The sequence below is a fragment of the Caloenas nicobarica genome, chromosome 19 (assembly GCF_036013445.1).
Source record: "Caloenas nicobarica isolate bCalNic1 chromosome 19, bCalNic1.hap1, whole genome shotgun sequence".
NCBI classification, from domain to species: Eukaryota; Metazoa; Chordata; class Aves; order Columbiformes; family Columbidae; genus Caloenas; species Caloenas nicobarica.
Window position 1 is genome coordinate 10,479,697 of NC_088263.1, and position 19,743 is coordinate 10,499,439.

Consider the following 19,743-nt stretch of genomic DNA (forward strand, 5'->3'; position numbering starts at 1 on the left):
AGAAAGCAAAAAACCACCCAGGGTCCTTTTTCCTTGTTGCCTTGTGCTGTGAGTCTCCTGGCCGTGAAGTTTCTCACTTCGTCCCGGGCCGCCCGGTTCCCAGCGCGGGCCGTTCTGAGCCCGCCCCGCCGGCCGCTGCAGGCGCTGGCGCCCCGCGCGGTCCGATCCGGACATCCACGCCGCGTTTTCGCTGCGCTCCGGCGCGGCCTCTGTCCAGCGGGCAGTGCTGGTCCGGCGCGGGCAGCGGGGCCGCCCGGCCGCGATGCGGGAGCAGCCGGGGCGCTGCACGGAGAGAACGGCCACCGAGACCGGTCATGGAACTAAAGACAACTACACCCAGGGCGTCCAGTGCTGCTCTCCTGCTGCCACTCTTCCTCTTATTTTGGGGTAAGTTTTTTGTCTTCTGTGCCTGATTCTTGCCCAGTTACTGTGCATTAACTTTGGATCAAGTCTGTAACCTGTGCTTGTATTGCAAAGGTAGCTAAACAAAATGCCACTCTCACAGTTAAATTTGAAGGCTGAAAACTTCTTGTCTGAAAGGTAGACAGGCATTTCATTCTAGATATGTTTTTCCTTCTATTTATTTGTTGTCTCCTTTTGTCTTTCTCCATGTGCACATGTACATATGCATTTATTCACAAGAGCTAAAAGCATGTGCACTACCATGTAATTGTATTCAGCTATTACAGTAACCATTTTCTCCATTGAAGAGTTCTGAATTTTACGGTTGTGCCCATACAAAGGAAACACAGAGCTTTATTTCCATTCTGTATTCTTTAGAAATACATCTAGGCAAAAGAGGAGTGTACCTAGGGGAGTGTACTGATACGTTGGAGTGCCAGATACCCCTGGTACAAAATTTGGAGGAAGAAGATAGTCCATAAGTATTCTCACTTGGAAATCTTGAAGAAAGCAGATCCATCCTCAAAATGCAAGAACTGATGAGGTTACAAAAGAGTCTGTCACACTGATGGGGGGGGGTTGGTTTGTTCGTTTGTTTTCCCCATATTGAAAACTTATTTTATTGCAATAGAATATACTTGAGTATACTGGGATTCAAGTTCACATAAACATGTCTTTGGGCTCCCAAAGCCACTCTTGTATACAATTTCTTATGCTCGCTGAAAAAAAGATTTCTGTGTTTCTTCTGGAATGGGTGCCTGGAGATCTGCTGGGCCTAGACACCTGGTTTAGTCATCTAGGGATTATAAGGTCACGTCAGGAACATGACCAGCCTTTTACTGGAAAGTGATTGGGACTGAACAGGCCTCCTTATCCTGGCACTGCCAGACCGGTGTCTGATGTACGAGTCCTGTTTGGTTTCCACTGAGCGGGGACAGAAATGCTCAATGACGTGAAAAAGTGCAGGTGAAACGTGGAGAGCATGCAGAGCATACAGTCAAAGTGGCTTTTCTCTGCTAATATCTGCTGCATTGGGCATTTTCTCACATTAGTGGGTGAAGTTTATGTACTTTTTTCAGAGTTGGAGAAAGTTTTCAGCTTTTCTTTTGATTCCCCAACAGTCTTTTTTTTTTTTTTCCTCCTCTGAAGCCTCCCTAAATTTCCTTTTGCTCTGATCACCTCAGACTATGACTATGAAAGCCAAACTACGTTTGGGGTTTTGTCGTTTGTTTTTTTTTTTTTTTTTTTCCTTTTTTCTCTTGTACCAGCTTCTTTGTCCAGTGCATTCGCTCCAAGTGCCTGGAATTCCTCTGGCCACAGGGAAGCAGCAGGACTGTCTTTTGTATCTCGTAACCATAGCTACTGGTTTGGAGTGTGAGGCAATTATGGTGGCTTTGCATTATGCAGAAGGGAGGCCGGTTGCAAGAGGGTGTTGCTGGGTATGTGGCTGCCAGAGCTGGCATGTTTCTGGGGATTTGTGCTGTTTGCCCGTTGCACTGATAGTTTTCACTGCTGGGTGAAGCTCTTTTCTCAACAGTGATTTACTGAGAATGTCGTTTTCTTTTGGAGCACAGGTGGATGACGCATCTTGGTGCAGCCGGGAAAGCTCAAAGAAAGCGCCAATTTCCATAGTCTTTCCACCTGCTCCTATTTTGAAAGGGGAATTCTGCCAGATTTTAACTATAGTGAATGGTGGTATTTAAGTAGTGCTTTTAGAATTTTAAGGCTATGAGGAAATGCCTTTTCTTGCCCTTGTGATGTATATGACTACTTTTTTTTTTTTTTCCTAATTGACTGAGTCTAAATGTCATCGAAGCATGGACTGGCTAAGTTATTTGTTCAAAGTTTGTTGAGAAAGTTCTGATCATCCGGATGGCCTGTTGCACCCAGATTGCCTGTAAGCATAAGACCATCCTGCAGCCAGATCCACCCGATTTCTAGTTGTTTGAAATAAACTCCATAGAGACAGAGGTTCAGACTGTTCGTGACTCCGCTTTTCCTGCTGCTGCCTGTGTAAGGGGCAGAATGGCCCTCAGCTTCATCTGTAGTGTTCTAAAGGAGATTCTGGAGGGCAGAACTGAGTGTGTACTCATTGCTGTTCCCACAACTCTGGCCAGCAATGAGCACAGTAATTCACATACCTTTGGCCTGGAAAATGCTTTGGGTGCCTATTGAGGGAGGACAAACCTTTTTCCTGGCAGTTTGCTATCTGCTTTAATGCAAACTCTTGAGATGAGCTTGGGCCTATGGACAGTTTAAATCTTACTCACTTCGAAAATGGAAACAAAGAAATAAAAGCTTTTCAGCCATTTTGTTCCTTGTCAATATATTTAAATAAGAATTGGACCTTCAAGCTTGTGATTCAATCTGGTTAACTGAATCCACAGGAAACCCCCTGTCTCAGTGTTTGATCTGTGGAAATAGCTGAGAGATCAGAGAATGTGTAAACCTTGAAGGTCAGCTTGGAGGAGTGTTTATTAAGGGAAAATACGGGGGTGTCTTAAGCACAGAAGATCAAAGAGTTACTGTGGCAATATATGCAGTGCTATCATAAAACATAGATTTATAGCTCCTGTCCTTCTCTGAGTTCCAGCAGCATGATAATAGGAGTTACATCTTCAAATCTGCATTAAAACAGTGGGCAAATAATGAAAATTATTTAGCTGGCTACTTTCTCTGTATTAAGAGTAAGTTTAATTCCCTGAAGTGGTATTTCTGATAATGCTGTTAATGCCGCTGGCCGTAACGCTGGCACTGCTCAGCCATGTGGATTGCTGCCCACCCTTTGGCACCATTGAGCAGTTCACTGGGTGAGAGAGAGCCAGGAATCAGCTTTCTGTTTCTTTGAGGGGGTAAATATTATGCATATTTCACAAGGGGAAACTGAGCCACTTCTTACACCTGTCTTCATGAAAGTCCAGTGGTCTAGGCCCTTATGTGTTCTTTATATTTTACACTAGTAGACTGTGTAATATCTCTGCCATGAAAAAGCTTTGTCACACCAAAAACCTGGCATGCAAATGTTGTGGTCTGGAACTTGTTGGTCTGCAATAACAGAAAACCACTGTAAGAGGGCTGGAAAGTGATGAAGCCACAATATCCATCTAAAAATTTGCATAGGAAAAGCTGAAATCTGAGCTGTGTGCAGGGGCTTCCCGAGAGGTTGTTAAATTAGCATCCAAACTGGCAGCTGGCTAAGAAACTCGGCTTAGTGCTTCATCTACCAAAACTCTACAAGATGTATCAAAGCCATGAATAGTAATGCTCTTTTTTACCTTCTTTATTAGGAAGCAGATACTTGGTGTAGGTCTGGGAAGAGTTTTCTCTCTCTGTGTCAACAAAGAAATGAGGCTCGTAAAGCCCTAGAATGCATAAAGCCACCCGAAAGGGCCTTGTGCGCTCCCTGGACAGGTACGCTGAAGGTACTTCCTAAAGAAGGATTTGATTTTACTCTGCCGTCATCTTCCTTAGCAGATATGCCATCTTTTCAGAGTTAGCAAGGGTGGGTGACCAGTGTGAACGGCCCTTGAGGGCTCTGGTGTCCGGTGGGTGCTGGGAACAGGCTGTGGTGTGTACCCTGGCACTAATCCTTCACCCTGACCAGGAGAGGGAGAGATCAGCAGAGGTCAGCAGGGATTTACTAATATAAGCACATGCCTTCCGGTTGTCATGGAGACACAACTCTTTCCATTCCTTTATTCAGAGTTTATTTAGTAGTTGTGTTACCCTGATACTTGCGGTGGAGGGTTCCCGTTCTGCCCTTGGCCTCGGTGCTCAGAGGGCACAGCCTGGCTGCTGAGAGCTGCGTCCGGCTGGCACTGTGAGCATTCGCGGTTTGAAGGTTCCTCTCCCTCGATTGTGTTTGTGGTGCGGGTGGGGGCTGCTGCTGGGCAGCCTGATGTTCTCACCTCTTGGCTGTAAATTGTCCTTTTGCAGTTGTAGCGAGTAGGGCACCTGAAGGAAGCCTCTTTCTCCAGAAGCCTGCGGTACCTCTTTGTAAAAGATGAGCAAGATTTAAAATAGCATGGAAGTCAAGGAACTCAACAACAAATCTATGCACGAAAGGTACTTCATACATCATGACTGGGTCATAATTTTGGAAACATAAATAAATACTCATCAGCATGAAGCAGTCTTTTCCCAAAGTATAAAATGAGCATTTTGCTGAGAGGTTGTACACAACAGATAGTGAGAATATGAAAATGAACTCTGAGTGCAGTGCACATGCATGAACAGGTATTCAGAGATGGGTTATTTTCAGTAAGTACCACCGACTCTGCTTAGAATTTTTTTTGTGTTCATGGAGATTATATTGTTTCATTTGAATCACACTTTAAGTATAATTAAAAACCAAACCAACCAACCCACAAACCCCACATTGATCACTTGTCAAAATTGTCCTTTAGTCTGAAGGAAACAAGGGAATCTCTGGGCTGATAACCTCTGCCTGCCACTTCCTTGCTGGAATTTTAAGTGACCATTAAGAGCACCTTTAGGGTAGTTATCAGTGAAGCAGTGTGAGGAGCTGGAAACTTCAGGTACCATGTGCATGAATAGGGTGACACTTAAGGGGACCCTGGAAATCAACAACTTTAGCTGCTAAAATTCAAGTGAGAGAGAGGTTCATGAAGATGTGGCACTGAGCATTTTCCGTGAGGTTGGGTGTATCCCCAGCTTGGCCCATCCATCCTCTGTTTCCCAAGACTTTGAAAAACAAACCTGTGAAAAGCAAAAACAAAAACCAGAAGCCGGTGACTAATGCTAAAGCAGCATCTCACAAACGGTGAACTAATAAAAATGACTGAAGCTCCTTGTCCTGTGTATTTTTGTCTTAGCAACTCATAATTGGTCTCTAATAAAACCTTCTGCCAGCAATGCCAACGTAACATCAGGATGGAGAGGTTGTGCAAGAAGTTACTTCCACGCAACTCATGTTGTGGGGGAAATAACTGCTGAGATTTCACAACATTTGTGAGATAAAGCAGAGTAGGCAGAGTTGAGGGAGTTTGTTTTTTAAAGAAAAGGACAGAAACCTTCCTACAGCTCTTTGAGAGCCTCCTCCTCCCGCACTATGAGTTCCCGCAGCTCCATGAGCCCCCGCAGTGCAGCAGCATCTTGTCCTGTGTCACTGGAGTGAGAGACGCTGAACTGCTACCGGGGGATCTCAGATCACCCAGCACCTCATTCATTTTGGATTTCTCTTTATGGCTAGAAAACTTGCTGTTGAAACTGTCCTTTGACAAGATAATTTAGTAAAGGTATAAAGTATAAAATTATTAAAGCCTGTTATTAAAACAAAGCTGGATAATGCAGCTTGCTTGCCTAAAAGTGTTACAAAAGGTCACAAACCTCATCTTTTAGGGAAAATCTTTGTCAGCTACCTCTAAAGTGTAAAACCAGACCTGTCCTGACAGAGCTCAATGGATGCTTTATATGCCACTCTGTTAGCCTTTGAAGTTCCTCCTAATCCACCCCTAAGTGCCTGGAACATATTCTTCAAAGAAACTGTAGGCTTCTCCAGTTTCGTTTCAGAGTAGGGTTGCAGGATGGAATGATTGTAATATATTTGAAAATGTTTTTTTCACTTACAAACATCACTGATTCGTAGTCGTCTTGTGAAACGTAAAAAAATCCCAAGTGTCATTGTTAATCCAGCAATAACTGCTTTTGTGGAGAACTATAAACTTTTGTCATTCAACAAGTTCTTTGACCTGAATGTCACCATTTTCATGGAACAGTATAGTCTGAATTCCGTGTTTTCACAGTTGGTATATTGTGCAGCAGGAAAAGCTAATTTATTCATTTTGCTTATTAGCATTTGGTACATGTTCATATGCTATTCATATAATAATCTATTCTAAAATTGAGAGAAATTATTGTATGCCCTAGGACTGATGGATGAAAATAACAAAACTAGAGCTAAAAATGTCACACGTGTTCTTTCTCCAGCCAGGTGCTGGTCCGAGTCTGGATACCCCTTTAGTACACAGAACTCTTGCAGGCTCGGCGTTTAACTTCAGGTGACATCACAAGTGTTGTGCTCACTTCTCACTGCTGAAATCCCCCTTTCTGACATCCCTCTGGAACAAATTGTGTTTTGAATTAGTGTCTCATCTGTGGAATTATTTAGCCGGAAGTTTAGCACTGCCACTGAATGAATATTAGGGTTATACTATATTTACACAGGAGCTTGCTTTGTCCTTGCAAAGTGTATTTTCCAGTATTAGTAAAGGCATGCTATGTACAGGGGAACGTATGATATAATCTTGGAGTTAGTGTTGTTAATACGTCTGTAACCTCTACTGAGTAGGCCAAACATGGGTAATTTTCTGCAAGCTTCAGGTCACAGAATAATTTGAAGTTATTTAGATATTGTTTCATTTCTTGGAAAAGACAGGAAATAGCAAATGGATTTGATGTTTTATGTTTAATTGCAAGAAGCATTTAAACTGTCTACTTACAACGAAAGCAGAAAACTATATATGTAGTCTTTGAAATGACTTCAGCCTGCCAACACTGGCAGTGCTTGGTGATTCTGTTGAAATGTGAGTTTCTTTGCAGATGAGTCTGCTGCAAATTGGAGAAGTTGTTCGGAAGGTGCAGTGGGCTTGGTCTCTATCATGGGCTGTGCTCCTGGCCTGTGGAACATGCAGCCTGGGACCGGTTCCTCATTAAGCCTCCAAAGGCTCCCATCTCCTGCCTAGTAAAGCTCTTTTGCAAATAGTTTCCTGGGCTCCCACTCTTAATTGCTACAGAGATTCCTGACAGATTCCGTCATCTTGTTTTCTGCCTGACTGGGAATCTGAGAATAAAAGGGTTGATGGCAGAATAAAGAGATTGCTGGACAGTGCAATGCTCAGCAGCTCTCCCAGCATCACATGAGAGAGGAAGGGAGGGGTGGGCTGCGGAGATGATGCTGGGAAGGAAAAGGGCTGTCTAAATCCCTGAGCCTCCCTCCCCCATCACCACTGCCCCTTAAAAGAAGACTTAGAAACACTACAGTCTTTTGGTGGGAGGAATCTGGAGGAGGTCAGGGCAGGGGCAGGCTTTTGTAAACCAAAGTCTCCTATAAATCCCTTTCAGGCCCCGAAGCCGGATGCCTCCACCTTCAGGTACAAAGAAACTGAGGAGCTCATGGGGCAGCGAGCCGATAGAAAACCACTGACACAGATTAACTACTGGGTGTGTAGAAGGCGCACCAGAGCAAGGCAAACATGACCAAAAATGGGCTGGGATAATGATGGCATGAATGAGAGAATGCACAAGGTCAGCTGAGAAGTGATGCTGTTGGTGCGTGATCCTGGCAAATCCGTAGTGTGGAACTTGGCACCTTAAAACAGCGTTTCTCCACTGGTAGTAACACGGTGAGGGCTGAGGGTGCTGAGCTGTGGGTAGTGCCAGAGCTGTGGGTAGTGCCGGAGCTGTACGTAGTGCCAGGGCTGTACATAGTGCCAGGGCTGTACAGGCCTCTGCCGTTTGAGTAACTGCCCATTCTCCACCTGCAGCTCTGTGGAGTTTGCCAGAGACTGATTCCTGTCACTCGCTGGCCCACAGTCACGTTCAGAAGGTAGCAAAAAGGGCAAATGGCACCTAAAAGCAAGAACAAGTCCAGTGGTTGGTTTGTGAGTGCCTCTGAAAACCAGGCATCTAGTCACCTGACTTAGCAAGAAATTCCTGATTGCCATCGTATGAAGGCGTGTTGTGTTCTTTATAGTAAGTGTTTGATTCTCCAGACTCCTTCTCAGCTAACGGCTAGAACAGCCCCATGCAGGGTGGAATTTAGATGGGCAGTCCCTGAGTTGTGTGTGGTGGTCGGCAGAAGAACTTTCTTCTTTAGGGCTACGAATGCTGACTAACAAAACATCTCTTTTCTCAACAGGAACTTCATACTCTGAAAATGATAGCGGCTGTTCCTCATCCCCATGTGAAAATGGTGGGAGCTGTAAGGATTTGGAAGTAGGTTACCAGTGCACCTGCCCCGTGGAGCCTATAGCCTACATGGGCAAAAACTGCGAACTCCTCTATGACGCGTGCATTAAACACGGGTGTCCTGCCCACAAGATTTGCAACAGGACTCCAGGACTCCTGGAGTATGAATGCATGTGTATGCCTGGCTTCACAGGTGTTGACTGTAACATTAATATTAACGAGTGTGAGAGCAACCCCTGTAAACATCCTGGTTTTGAATGTGTAGATGGTGTAAATGGATACACCTGCAAATGCCAAACAGGACTGAGTGGAGAAGACTGCCAGACAGAAAGCTCCGTGTGCTCTAGCCACCCCTGTCTAAACAACGGGACATGTGTTGAGGGTCCTGGGGAATATACCTGCATCTGCCAGCCTGGCTTCAGCGGGGCCAACTGCAGAGACGACATTGATGAGTGTGCGTCCAGCCCCTGCCAGAACGGAGCCATCTGCCGAGAGGGGCTGAACGAGTACAGCTGTTTCTGCGTGCCAGGCTTCCAAGGACACAACTGCGACATAGACATCAACGAGTGCGCGTCCCGGCCCTGTCAGAACAACGGCACCTGCCTGAATGAGATGGATCACTACGTGTGCAAGTGCGTCCCTGGCTACACAGGTACCTCCCGCGCTCGTGTGCTGTCTGGGTGGTTGGGTTACGTCTTGCTGTTCCTGCAGTTCCACACTTTGCCTGCTGCTCATGTGTCTTGCAGTGTTAGTAGCTGTCCTGAAAAGCTATTGTTTTACAGCTATGAGTCTAAATCTGTTGTGCGACCGATTACTTCTGGAGCGTTTGGCACTGTGCGAATAATGGCATCGGGCTTGTTGTTGCGGCTTCTGGGCAATAGTTGAGGCTTTGATTTCCATGGATGCTGTGGATGTTGAGAGACGTGAATCCAAGAGTGGAAGTGGGGGGACTGTCTGAGACCTGAGTACTAGATATGATTAGCTCTCAGCATGAAATTAAGGCAGATATAAAAGAAAAGAGATTTATTTTCAGGAAATGTATACTTAGTGTTTCCGGGTGTAATTTATCTCTGCCTATCCAGCCTGTAATACTTTGTCCTGTGCTGCAGGATTTCTCTGAGAAGTAGTCTTTTTGGAATAAAGTGGCTTTTAGTTAGATATTTCTTCTCCAATTCTTTCATGCCTGGCAAATGCTTTTTGGCATGTGACATAAGTATCTGGGGTTCTGTGCATTTGTGCTGATGGTGACTCAGAGTAATCTCCACCTGTGAGTTATCTGTGAGGGAGGCAGTCGGGGTTCTCCGTTCTCCAGCCCTGCTTATCAGAGTGGAATGCAGTTGTGCTGCGCCGTGTCTGCCTGGTACCACCGAGCACAGGAACGTCTCAGCCTTCCTCCTTGTCACCCACTGAAGTGTTTAAAAAGTTAGTTTGCTGCAAGGAATGCTGCTGATTACCAGTGGAATGAGAAGTTACAACATCAGGAATGCCGTCCCTGATGCTGACTCACTGATAAAAATGAACAGAGGTGAGGGAGAGGGAAAAAAAAGCATTTCTGTGTAGGCCTTCAGATTAATACTGATTTTAAGTATCAAGCATAATTATGTCTTTGTGAATCAGTTTCTTTTTTATCTTTATGCTGAATTCTCAATTTAGGATTGTGGGATTCCCCTGCCAAGGAAGTGATAAATGACCCAGGCAGCTGGAGGAGCTTGTTGTGCTCCGAGTTATTCTGATGTCAAATGTGAGGCTTTGCCCTATGATCTAGCGCTTCATCCAGAGGCTTCATCACCACAGGCTGGCAAGGCCAGGTTGTTTCCTGGTGCTTGCAGCTGGAATTCGGGGGAAGGAAGTTTTGCGTGGGTGTTGACGGGTTTGAAGGGCAGATTAGGGGGCCCACATTCCGTCAGGATTAGGATGGCCCTGTCCGCTGTGCGGGGAGCCTTTGCCGAGAAGGGCAGATTAGGTGGATTGGCAGGTGCCACTGTAATGACTGAGGTTTGGAGGTGATGCCAGGCCACAGATCCCAAACCAAACCAGCTATCACTAGATTATTAAGAGCTGTATGCAAGATCAAGATTTTATGAATGTTATTCGTGAAGTGCTGACTAATTGGCTACTTCAACAAACCCGAATGAGACTAAAGCTTCACAAATACTGGAAACTGTTTAGTTTTGATAGAAGACTAAAATCCAAAAGTCTAGACAAAATAATTTTTTTTCAAATAGAAATCAAAGGTCCTTAATTTGTGAGAATCACATGCTGTTCATGAGCTCCCAATTTTCTTATGGCAAAATGAGAACAGATCACTATGCTGGCCAGTTTGGGTTGAAAATGTGGCTTTTGTGGTTCCAGCTCAGAAGTCCAGGCAGCACAAATATACTTTTCTAGATTTGTAACACAAATATTTCTCTGTTTTATAACAAAGGTGTGAACTGTGACACTGAAATAGATGAATGTGACTCAGACCCTTGCCAGAACGGGGCCCTGTGCAATGATCACGTTGGGTTCTACACCTGCACCTGTGCACCAGGGTTCCAAGGGATCCAGTGTGAGGTGGACATCAACGAATGTGGGAGCCAGCCATGCCAGCACAACGGGACATGTCAAGACCTCATTAACAGGTGAGAAATCAGCGGTGTTTGGGCAATTAGATACCAGGACTGATCTAAAGGTCTACTTAGTGTAACCTGTGAAAATTAGAGTAGAAATCCATGGGAAGAATTGGATTTAGTGTTTTGTACATCACAACTCCACTTGCTCCTTGCTCATACTGGGCTTTGCAGTCAAATTAAGAGCTCATGCCTTGCTCTGTTTTGCTGCCCCACAGCTACCGTTGTGACTGCAGTGACACAGGCTTCGAGGGGGAGCACTGTGAGCTGGACATCCTGGAGTGTGCCTCTGCACCCTGTCTGAACGGGGCCACCTGTGTGGAGGGAATCAAACACTACAGCTGTGCCTGCTGGCCAGGTAGGCCGGAAATCTGGTTTGCTATGCTGACATGTAGGCACGCTGCAATGGGGAGCATGTGCTAAATTGCCATGTTGAAGAGGTAAAGAATTAATGATGCTGCAGGGTCCAGTGTGATTTTTTTTTTTTTTTTTTTTTTTTAATTGTCTGAAACAGTGAGGCTGCCACTGCTGCCCTTTACAGGCCATTCCAGGATCCAGTTGACCTCGTTACTGGGAAATGCACCCTGATTATCAGCCATAAGATTGTCTTTCTCTTTTCTACCTCTTTCCATCATGTGTTTTCTGTCACAAGTTAATGCTTTCCTGCAAATTGATTATTTGACTCCTGCGTTTGACATAATGGAGAAAGTGGAGGGTCCTGGGACTCCCTGCTAGCTGAGCTGCAGTGTCTTCTGGGTCTTGTTCAGCCACAATGTTTGGGAGGTTGATTCCAGTGAAGTTGTGCGTGATGTTGACACTGCTGTCTCCTGGCAGGTTACACAGGGCAGCACTGTGAAAAGGATGTGGATGAGTGTGCGACAAGTCCCTGCCACAACGGAGGTGTGTGCTTCGAGCGATCCAACCAAGCCTATTACGGAACACGACCTGACTTCCCCAGCAATTTCAGCTATAGCCAAGCCGCTGGATTCCTGTGTTGGTGCCAGCCAGGCTTTGCAGGTGAGTGCTGCAGAAACCGTTCATCCTGTCTCCACCTGACAGGTACTGCACGGTTTGAGCAGATGGGAGTGGAGCAATGTTATCTGTGCAACACAAATCACTTAGCGACTGGTGCTTCAGAGAGAGCGGCAGCCTGATGCATCAGGAACGTGCTTCTGTTCACACGCTGTGTGAGTACATTGCAGAGAGCTGCGCCAGTGTCACTGCGTGTGCAGCACGCCTGTCTGGAGGCTGAGGCAGCCGCCTGTGCGCTTTCCCAGTGCTCTGATGGATGCCCCCTGGCTGTGCAGGTGCCAAGGTGGTTTCTCTTTGTCACTCTCATGATGTGGTGGAATTCATCCCCACAGGATATCCGTGAAACTCCTCTTCAGAGGAAACTGTTTCCCTAGAGTCCCAGATAACTATTGTGTTTCCTGATGAGACTGCTCTCATGACAGCAACTGTATAATCAGCGTGGGTAGGAGAAGAGGGTTCTTGATACCTTGCTCTTGGAGCTAGAAGATCTGTGGATGTTCAGCTGAAATATCACCCTTTCCCTGGTTTATAGACATGTATAAGAGGCTGGATTTAACAGCTGGGGAAATCTCCTGGTAGGAGGGGCTAAGCAATATTAGTTTATTCTTTTTTGAGAGAAAAATTAGAGTTTGGTCCACTGTTACACAGATGGGAATGGTTCAGAAGTTCTGATCCTGCCACCGCTGCCTTTCATGACCCTGGAAAGTCATTTGACCTTTCTGTACTTCATTTTCCCTAATTATTTCAGTGATGGTATCTGTTCGCCAGAGTGTCTGGAGAGACACAGAAATTCTTTTGCATTTTTAGATGGCAGAAAACAAGTGCAAAAGTCATGAATGCAGTTGTCATTCAGATTCTTTCCTTCACTGATGCACTCATGCACTTAAGATGTCTCTTTGTGTTTTCGCTTTAAAGGGGAGACCTGCTTTACGAACATCGATGAGTGCGAGTCCCAGCCCTGTCAGAATGGAGGGCTCTGCGTGGACCGTATTGATGGCTTCCTTTGTCACTGCCTACCAGGTTATTCAGGTAATACTGGTGGAGGGGAGTGGCTGGAATCAGGTTCTCGTGGTTACTGCTGAGCTGCTGCGTTGCTGCAGGGCTGGACTGCAGCACCGGGCAGCCCAGGCTGCTGAGCAGGACTGAGGTGAACTGCGGGGAGTGCAGCACTGGTGCAGTGAGATGTCTGCAGTTCAGGGCTCAAATGCCATGAGAAAGCTCTGCGATTTTGGTAAGCTGGTAGGTTGTGAACCAGATTTTGAGACATGAGATCAGCTATTCAGAAGAGTCTAAGATCAGAATAGCTGGGGGATCTGTATCCCGGAGTGAAGTTCACTGGGGGAACCGTGGGGTTTTTTTATACATGTTCTATGAAGGTGAACAAAACAAGCCTTCAAATTAAAAAAGAGGTGCCTAACATTCTGGTTGTCACAAGCTACTGACTGTAGCAGATTGGATCACCAGCACATAAAACATCTGTAAAGCATCTCCATTCCCTGACACCCCTGGATGAAAAGAGCCAGCGAGTTTTGACTGAAGGCAGTAATCTGCTATGTTAGGAGGTCAAAAGGTCTTTGTCATGTGAGCAAATGAAGCCTTCTCTGTTTACAAGGGAATGGGGAGTCTGGATTCTTACAGAAATGCCCTGCCTGACCTTAATGGGTCTCAGTTTTCCAGCTGAGAAACAAGGGGATAGTGAATATTGCACATCATCTCTGTTGGGAATGTACACTGCTAACTGCTACTAAACCTCATCTTCATTTAAAATATTTGTTCTCAGTTTTCTGCATCTTTCAATTCCACATGTACTCTCTGTTTTGAGCAGTTTAACACCAAAGGTAGTTTATATGAAAGGTAGCCCCCAGCACAATCTTGTATTTCTGTATTTTTGAGGTGGTTGTAACCTTGCCATAGTGTTACCAGGCTGCCATCTCGTGGGAAAAAGAAAAACTTGAAGCCAGAAGAAAACCTTGTCCCTTTAGCTTCTTCTAACAGCAGGTAGCAACGATCTGGAGACTGTCTGAGGCCTGTATTGCATGGGAAAGTTTCTGTTTTCCTTCTGCGGTCGTAGTGGTTGAGCTGTGTTGGTGTAACTGTCCAGCTCTTTCCTGGGCAGACCCATTACAGAGGTATTTTCTCTCCCAGAATCTCAAATCAACGCCTAGTTAACACTTTCTGTAACTGGGCCGAATTCTCTGTGGGGCTTTCTGGCCTATCTCGTTTGCTTTGGATTCCTAATTTAGACTAGGCTGAGAAAAATTCGCCTTTGTCTTTGAAAACAGGCTTTTATCTAAGGTCTTTATTGGTACTTTCTTGGGTAGTTACAATGCTGTACTCATGAGCTGAGATCTTGTCCAAAGTGATGGTTTAAAGTTTATCCTACTTGTCAGAATTCTCACTCACAGATGTGCCCTGTTCGCTTATCCTCCCAGAGTTCAGAATTGCACTGTGCTTTGCCAAACTGCAGATCTCTTTAATCCTTTCCAATTCTTAGCGTGCTCATGGGCAGAAAAGCTGACAGAAACACAGGATGATGGGCAAAGGAGCGCTAGAGTTCATTCTGTTGCATCAAATTTGGGTTCATTAGTACTCGAAGGGGATTAGAAGCAGGTTGCTCTTCTGGATATTGCTTTTGGTGAAGGACTTTTGTCTCAGCCGAGGTAGTTCTGACACATTAACGCAGTGAAAGGCTGGGAGCAGTCTGAGAGATCACTGAGTGCATGTGGAGGACTGGAGCTGACAGGGAAATAATAGCAATTAATCTCCCCTCCTTTGTCAATTAATCCCAGTACAGTCATGCTGGGTAAACAGCTTATTACTTCATATTAGGATCACAGAACAACTTTGTGAAGCTTCTCATAATGTTCCTGTTCAAAACGCATTTCTGTGGCAGCTCAGATCTGCTGTGAACTTGGGTTTAAGCTGCCTCCGCTGATTAAAGTGAACTTGCTACTCTGATGAAGAATGCTTTCTTGGGGCAGCAGGGGGTTCTTTCTCTATTTTTTTTCTTCAGTCTGAGGAATTTGGGGAGTGTTGGGATAACAATGTGAGTCAGGATAAATTCTTTTGCAAATTAACTGCCTCAGTGCTGTCCCAGACTACAGCAGTGCAGGGAGATGAGGCAGCTCTCTCTGAAATGGAGTTGTTGCAAAAGAGGTGCCCCATTCCTGAGAGAATGGCACAATAGGTCCTAAAGAGTGTTCAGCGTGTCAGTTTGTGCTTTAGTAGAGGATGTATCCTGAGAGTACGTAAGAAGTGTGAATCGAAAGATTGCATGGGTACTAAATGACATGAGAAGGACAATGAATCTTGCATGATCTTGGAAACTATGTCAACTATGGTCAGGAGAAGCAGCATGTTAGGAAAAGTCTGGTTTTTAGGAAAAAACAAAACAAAAAACAGCGCAAATGAATTATTTATTCGTAGGTATGGTTTCAGCCCATCATGTACATACTAGGCAATAGTTTGGGCCAGAACATGAAAAAGACAGGTACCTCCATTTGGAATGGGAACTGATTTTTAACTTGCAAGAGTGTAGTCACTTAAGTAGAATCTGGTTAGTTCATTAAAAACTTTTACACGGCCTGAGCGCTCCCACTCATATTTCCTCTCCTGCTAAAGTTGCCTTTAGAAAGGCAGAGTCCTAAACCAGAGCGCTGGGGTGTTGGGCAGCCCAAACGAGAGGGAAGAGCCCCGACATTTCCATGGCAGACTCGTCCTCGGCAGCGGCACCTTGCGATTGTGGTACAATTCTGAGCTTTCTGCCCATGGCTGAGGAATGCTGCTACTTTCCTGAGAAATCAGAAGGTGGTGTGGTGGTAAATTTGGGAGGGATTGTGAACGTGTCTCACTATAACTGGAGTGCTTATTGACCATTTTACTTCGTTCAGCCATAATGTGCTTGTCAATGGTCCCTAGAGAAGTAGGATACCTCTGTGTAGCTGGCTATAAATGGTTGCTTTGTGAGAATGCTTGAATTCCTGGGTCGTGGGTCATGAAATAAATGGGAGATTCTTCCTTCTAACCGCCTTTGGACAGACTTGTGTGTGTGTGTGTGCGCAGGTACTTCATGATGTCAGGTTTGTTTTAGAGATGTAGCTTCCACAGAAAGGGCAGCTCAGAGGTTAAGATAGTAAAGAGATTAGAGGACTGTTACCCCTTCAACAGAAGCCCTTTTGGTAAATACAGCTGAAGGGAGCTGGAGAACACTCAGTGAGATCCCCCTGCTTCCCTTGCGTTCCACACTGTGTCTCCCTTCTGGATCACAGCTCCGTGGGTGATCAGAGCTTTTGATTTCCCTGCCGTCTGCTCAGGATGCTGCGAGAGTGGGCGCTTCAGTCTAGACCCTGCTGGTGTCAGGTGAGTTTTGATCAAAAGTGTCCTCTGAGATTCTGATGCTCGTGACTGCACAATCTGTTTGGAACTGGCCTTTTGTGTAGATTTTCTGACTTCATTGTTGCAGTAGGTGGTTGAATGGCACAAACTACCTACTTGTTTTCTCTCGAGCAATAGCAGAAGGGGTGGTACTAGCTAATATAGGTACTATTTAAATCTGTGCTAGGACAGGTTTCTGCGTGCATAGGACCCAGATGTGACTCTCAGAAGTTTTGACTCCAAACAAACACTCGCAATATCCTTCCCACTTAAAATATCTGTAAAATTGACTGACATGTTACGATTGAGCGAAGAAAGCAAAATAGCTACAAGAGCTGTTGGAATGCTTTCTTTTAATATCTTGAAGAGATACTGCTAGCGCAGATTCCAGACTCTGATGTGTGGGAGTTTTTGTTTGCTTGGACCTGACACTGATACTAACAGAGACTCCAAGTTTGGGGAAAAGCTCCCAGATGACATTTCTTCACAGAAATAAGAACCTTCTCTGGGTTCTTTGCAACATGAAAGCAATTCTGCCCTCAGGAACTTTACAATATGAGAGCGACCACATTTAGAAACAAACGAAAAAACAAACCAAACCAAAAAAAAACATTAAAAAATGAGATGGCAACAGCTAATTTTATAAGGTTGCTAATGAGGAAAGAGAGTTTTTATTCTGCAGTGCCGTGTTTGAACCAGTACAGTCAGCATAATGCAGAGAATTTCCTTCCATTCAGTTTGACTTCAGAGAACCAGGTCACGATAGTTAAAACTTGAGACTTAGCGAATATAGCAGAGTGGAAATGCTTGTGCTCACAAATGCACAGAATGGGAGACGTGGAGGAAGGAAACTGCACGAGGTGCTGGTCGCTGGGTAGGTCACTGAATGTACAGCAGGGCCCGGGTTCCACTCTGTAGCTGGAACTCTCCTGATTCATGTCATTTGGATTTTACACAGTAGTGGAAATGCAGCTTTTTGGCGTAGCCTCTAAAAAGAAACATCTATATTTTGGCCTTATTTAGGGAATGTGGGAGATTCACCAGGGAGGCGGCAAGGGCAAGAGATTGTCTCTTGACTTTTTAGTGCTGGAGCTAATGCTGTGGATGCGGCAGGGTATTACTGTAATGCACTGGGTGAGAATACGCTGTGAGCAGGAATTCTTCTTGTCAGCGTTGACAGGGGCCAGCTGGGGAGGGTTAGAGCCGGCCTGGATTAGATCGCAGCACAGGGCTCTTCTATATTGGCTGGTTTCATCTCCAATCCTTTCTGTCTGCCTGGCACTGGGCAGCGCTCACACTCGTTCTGCCGGTTCAGTCCAGCCTTTTCTGTCGTTCCTCCCCCCATTCACCCCCATTTTTTTTTTTCCCTTTACTGTCACAAATGTCCACAAGGAGTCGGCCATGGAATCTGTGCTGATTGGCGTGATCCTGAAGGGAATTTTTCTGCTAGCAGGTAATGAGATCTAGCCAGTAATTGCAATGTGTCCTGAATGTTTGCGTGCCTGCCCAGGGCAGGGAGCCGGCTGTGCGATTAGTGGTAGCTGGAGGCATGAGAAGGAACAAGAATTGGCTAGAGAGGAAGAATGTTTTTATTTTGAAGAGACCTAAAGTTTTGTTTTGGAAACTTTAGGGCAAGGAGTTTCCTTGTTGCTGCAAGATGAATGCGTGTGCATCTTCACTACGGCTCTGCCCTTGCTCTGTGCAGCGATCGGATCCGCGGTGTCCCAAGGGGCACGGGTCCTTGTTTCGTACTCAGATGTGCTGTGTCAACGCACAGGTGTCTCCCTGTTACTTTTGTGAAATGCTTGTTTTGCTTTTTACAGGTGTTTTAATGATTTTTCTTTACTGAGAAGCAGATTTTTGTTTTAGCTCTGAGGACAAGCCCTTTGCTGGCCTGTGCGCGTCTCCATCTCCTCCCCGCCCCGTCTCCTTGAGCAGTGGTGCACGGTGGGAGAGAGGTCAGAGCGGTGGGTTGCCATGGAAATGGCAGTAATTGTGCAAATATAATTGTGTCGGGTTCATTTGTTGTGGCTAATTCTCTCTCTCCCTCCTCTCCTTTTTTCTTTTGATAATAATAATACAGACCCTAATTAGGATGCACCAGGGAGAGGTTGCTGAGAATTCAGCTCTTAAGGAGAGGGCAAGCAGTGGCTGCCCCGCTGAACCCGCACCTTTCACAATTGGGCCCATGAACCGACTTTGTCATACAAGAGTTTTTGGTATATGGCAGCTAAATTAGAATATCTCCATGTGTGCTTATTCTTGTAACATATTATGTATCTATTGAAGTATATGATTCTTACATTATATACAATGAATCTTTGCTTTTTAATAGCAGTCAGTAAAATCATTACCTTCATTCAGAGAATAGTGAGCTCTGTGGATTTTAATAACACATCTATGAAATGTGTTTGTTCTCACCACATCTGTAACACTTTAGAATTTAGCGATTAGGTTTGTGTTTGAAAAAGGTTATTAAAGCTCAGCGACTTCTGAGTGTCTGTCTCTGCCCCAGCCCCTGTGGGTTATTACTTTGGGACTATTAGCTTAAACACTGTTAAATTAACTGGAATGTTTGAAAATACTTGTCTCCAGATAGGAGCCTTTTAAATAACACTTGTCTGATTTCCAGATAACAAATTCCCGTGATTTGCATTTGTTAGTTTTTAACTAGATAAGAAACCCATTAAACATTTTAAAGTCTCCTAATGATGTAATGAATCAGATTGGCAACACTGCTCTTACTATTGATAGCTTGAATGTTTACTGTTACTTGAACTAAGAGACGTAGAGGGAAGAGAGGCAATTACTTAAGAGTAACTTGTTTTGTCAGATGGAGTTGTCCCCCCTTTTAAGTTTTTTTACTATACCTGAAAAGGGATGCCTAAGCTTCTCTTAGGGAAACAAATTAGTTTTGAACTTCTTTTTAATATACACTTTCCAGTGGGTTTGCAAAGACACAACTGTCCATGTCTTGGAGAAGCTTGGAATAATGGATACCCAGGAAATTATCTGTGCTTCTGGCTGCTGTAATGGCCTATGGCAAAAACTTATTTGTTCTGGAGTAGGGAAAAGTTCCTTTATTTTGCTGGCACCCCCTTCTGCATTTACACTCTGTCATCTGCAGCCCAAACCCAACAGGGCAAGAATACATTGGATGTTGCGTTAGAGGCCCTTTCCTTTCCTGCTCCAGTCCTGGGAAGGTTGGCTGTTTGCTGGCAGAAACAATGACAGTGACAAAGACCATGCTGGTGGGTTTGGTTCCTCTAGGACGAGCCGCCCTCCTCTCTCTCTGAACATTTCCTTAGCCCGTTTGTAATCTGTGAGATGAGACAGTACTGTGTAAAGACCTGGAGAGTCAGCTTATTCTTTTCACTCATTTAAAACAAATAATCGA

General features: G+C 45.1%; 1 protein-coding gene across 1 annotated transcript in view; it reads left to right on the top strand.

The window, feature by feature from the left end:
• The first annotated feature begins 314 nt into the window (after positions 1-314).
• The window catches only part of CRB2 (crumbs cell polarity complex component 2), a 30,542-nt gene continuing 11,113 nt past the window's right edge, over positions 315-19,743 (top strand). Inside the window, exons 1-6 of the mRNA XM_065648661.1 lie at positions 315-387; positions 8,282-8,983; positions 10,757-10,952; positions 11,159-11,298; positions 11,775-11,957; positions 12,888-13,001. Coding sequence (XP_065504733.1) covers positions 315-387; positions 8,282-8,983; positions 10,757-10,952; positions 11,159-11,298; positions 11,775-11,957; positions 12,888-13,001 — 1,408 coding nt within the window. The remainder of the gene's footprint in view (positions 388-8,281; positions 8,984-10,756; positions 10,953-11,158; positions 11,299-11,774; positions 11,958-12,887; positions 13,002-19,743) is intronic.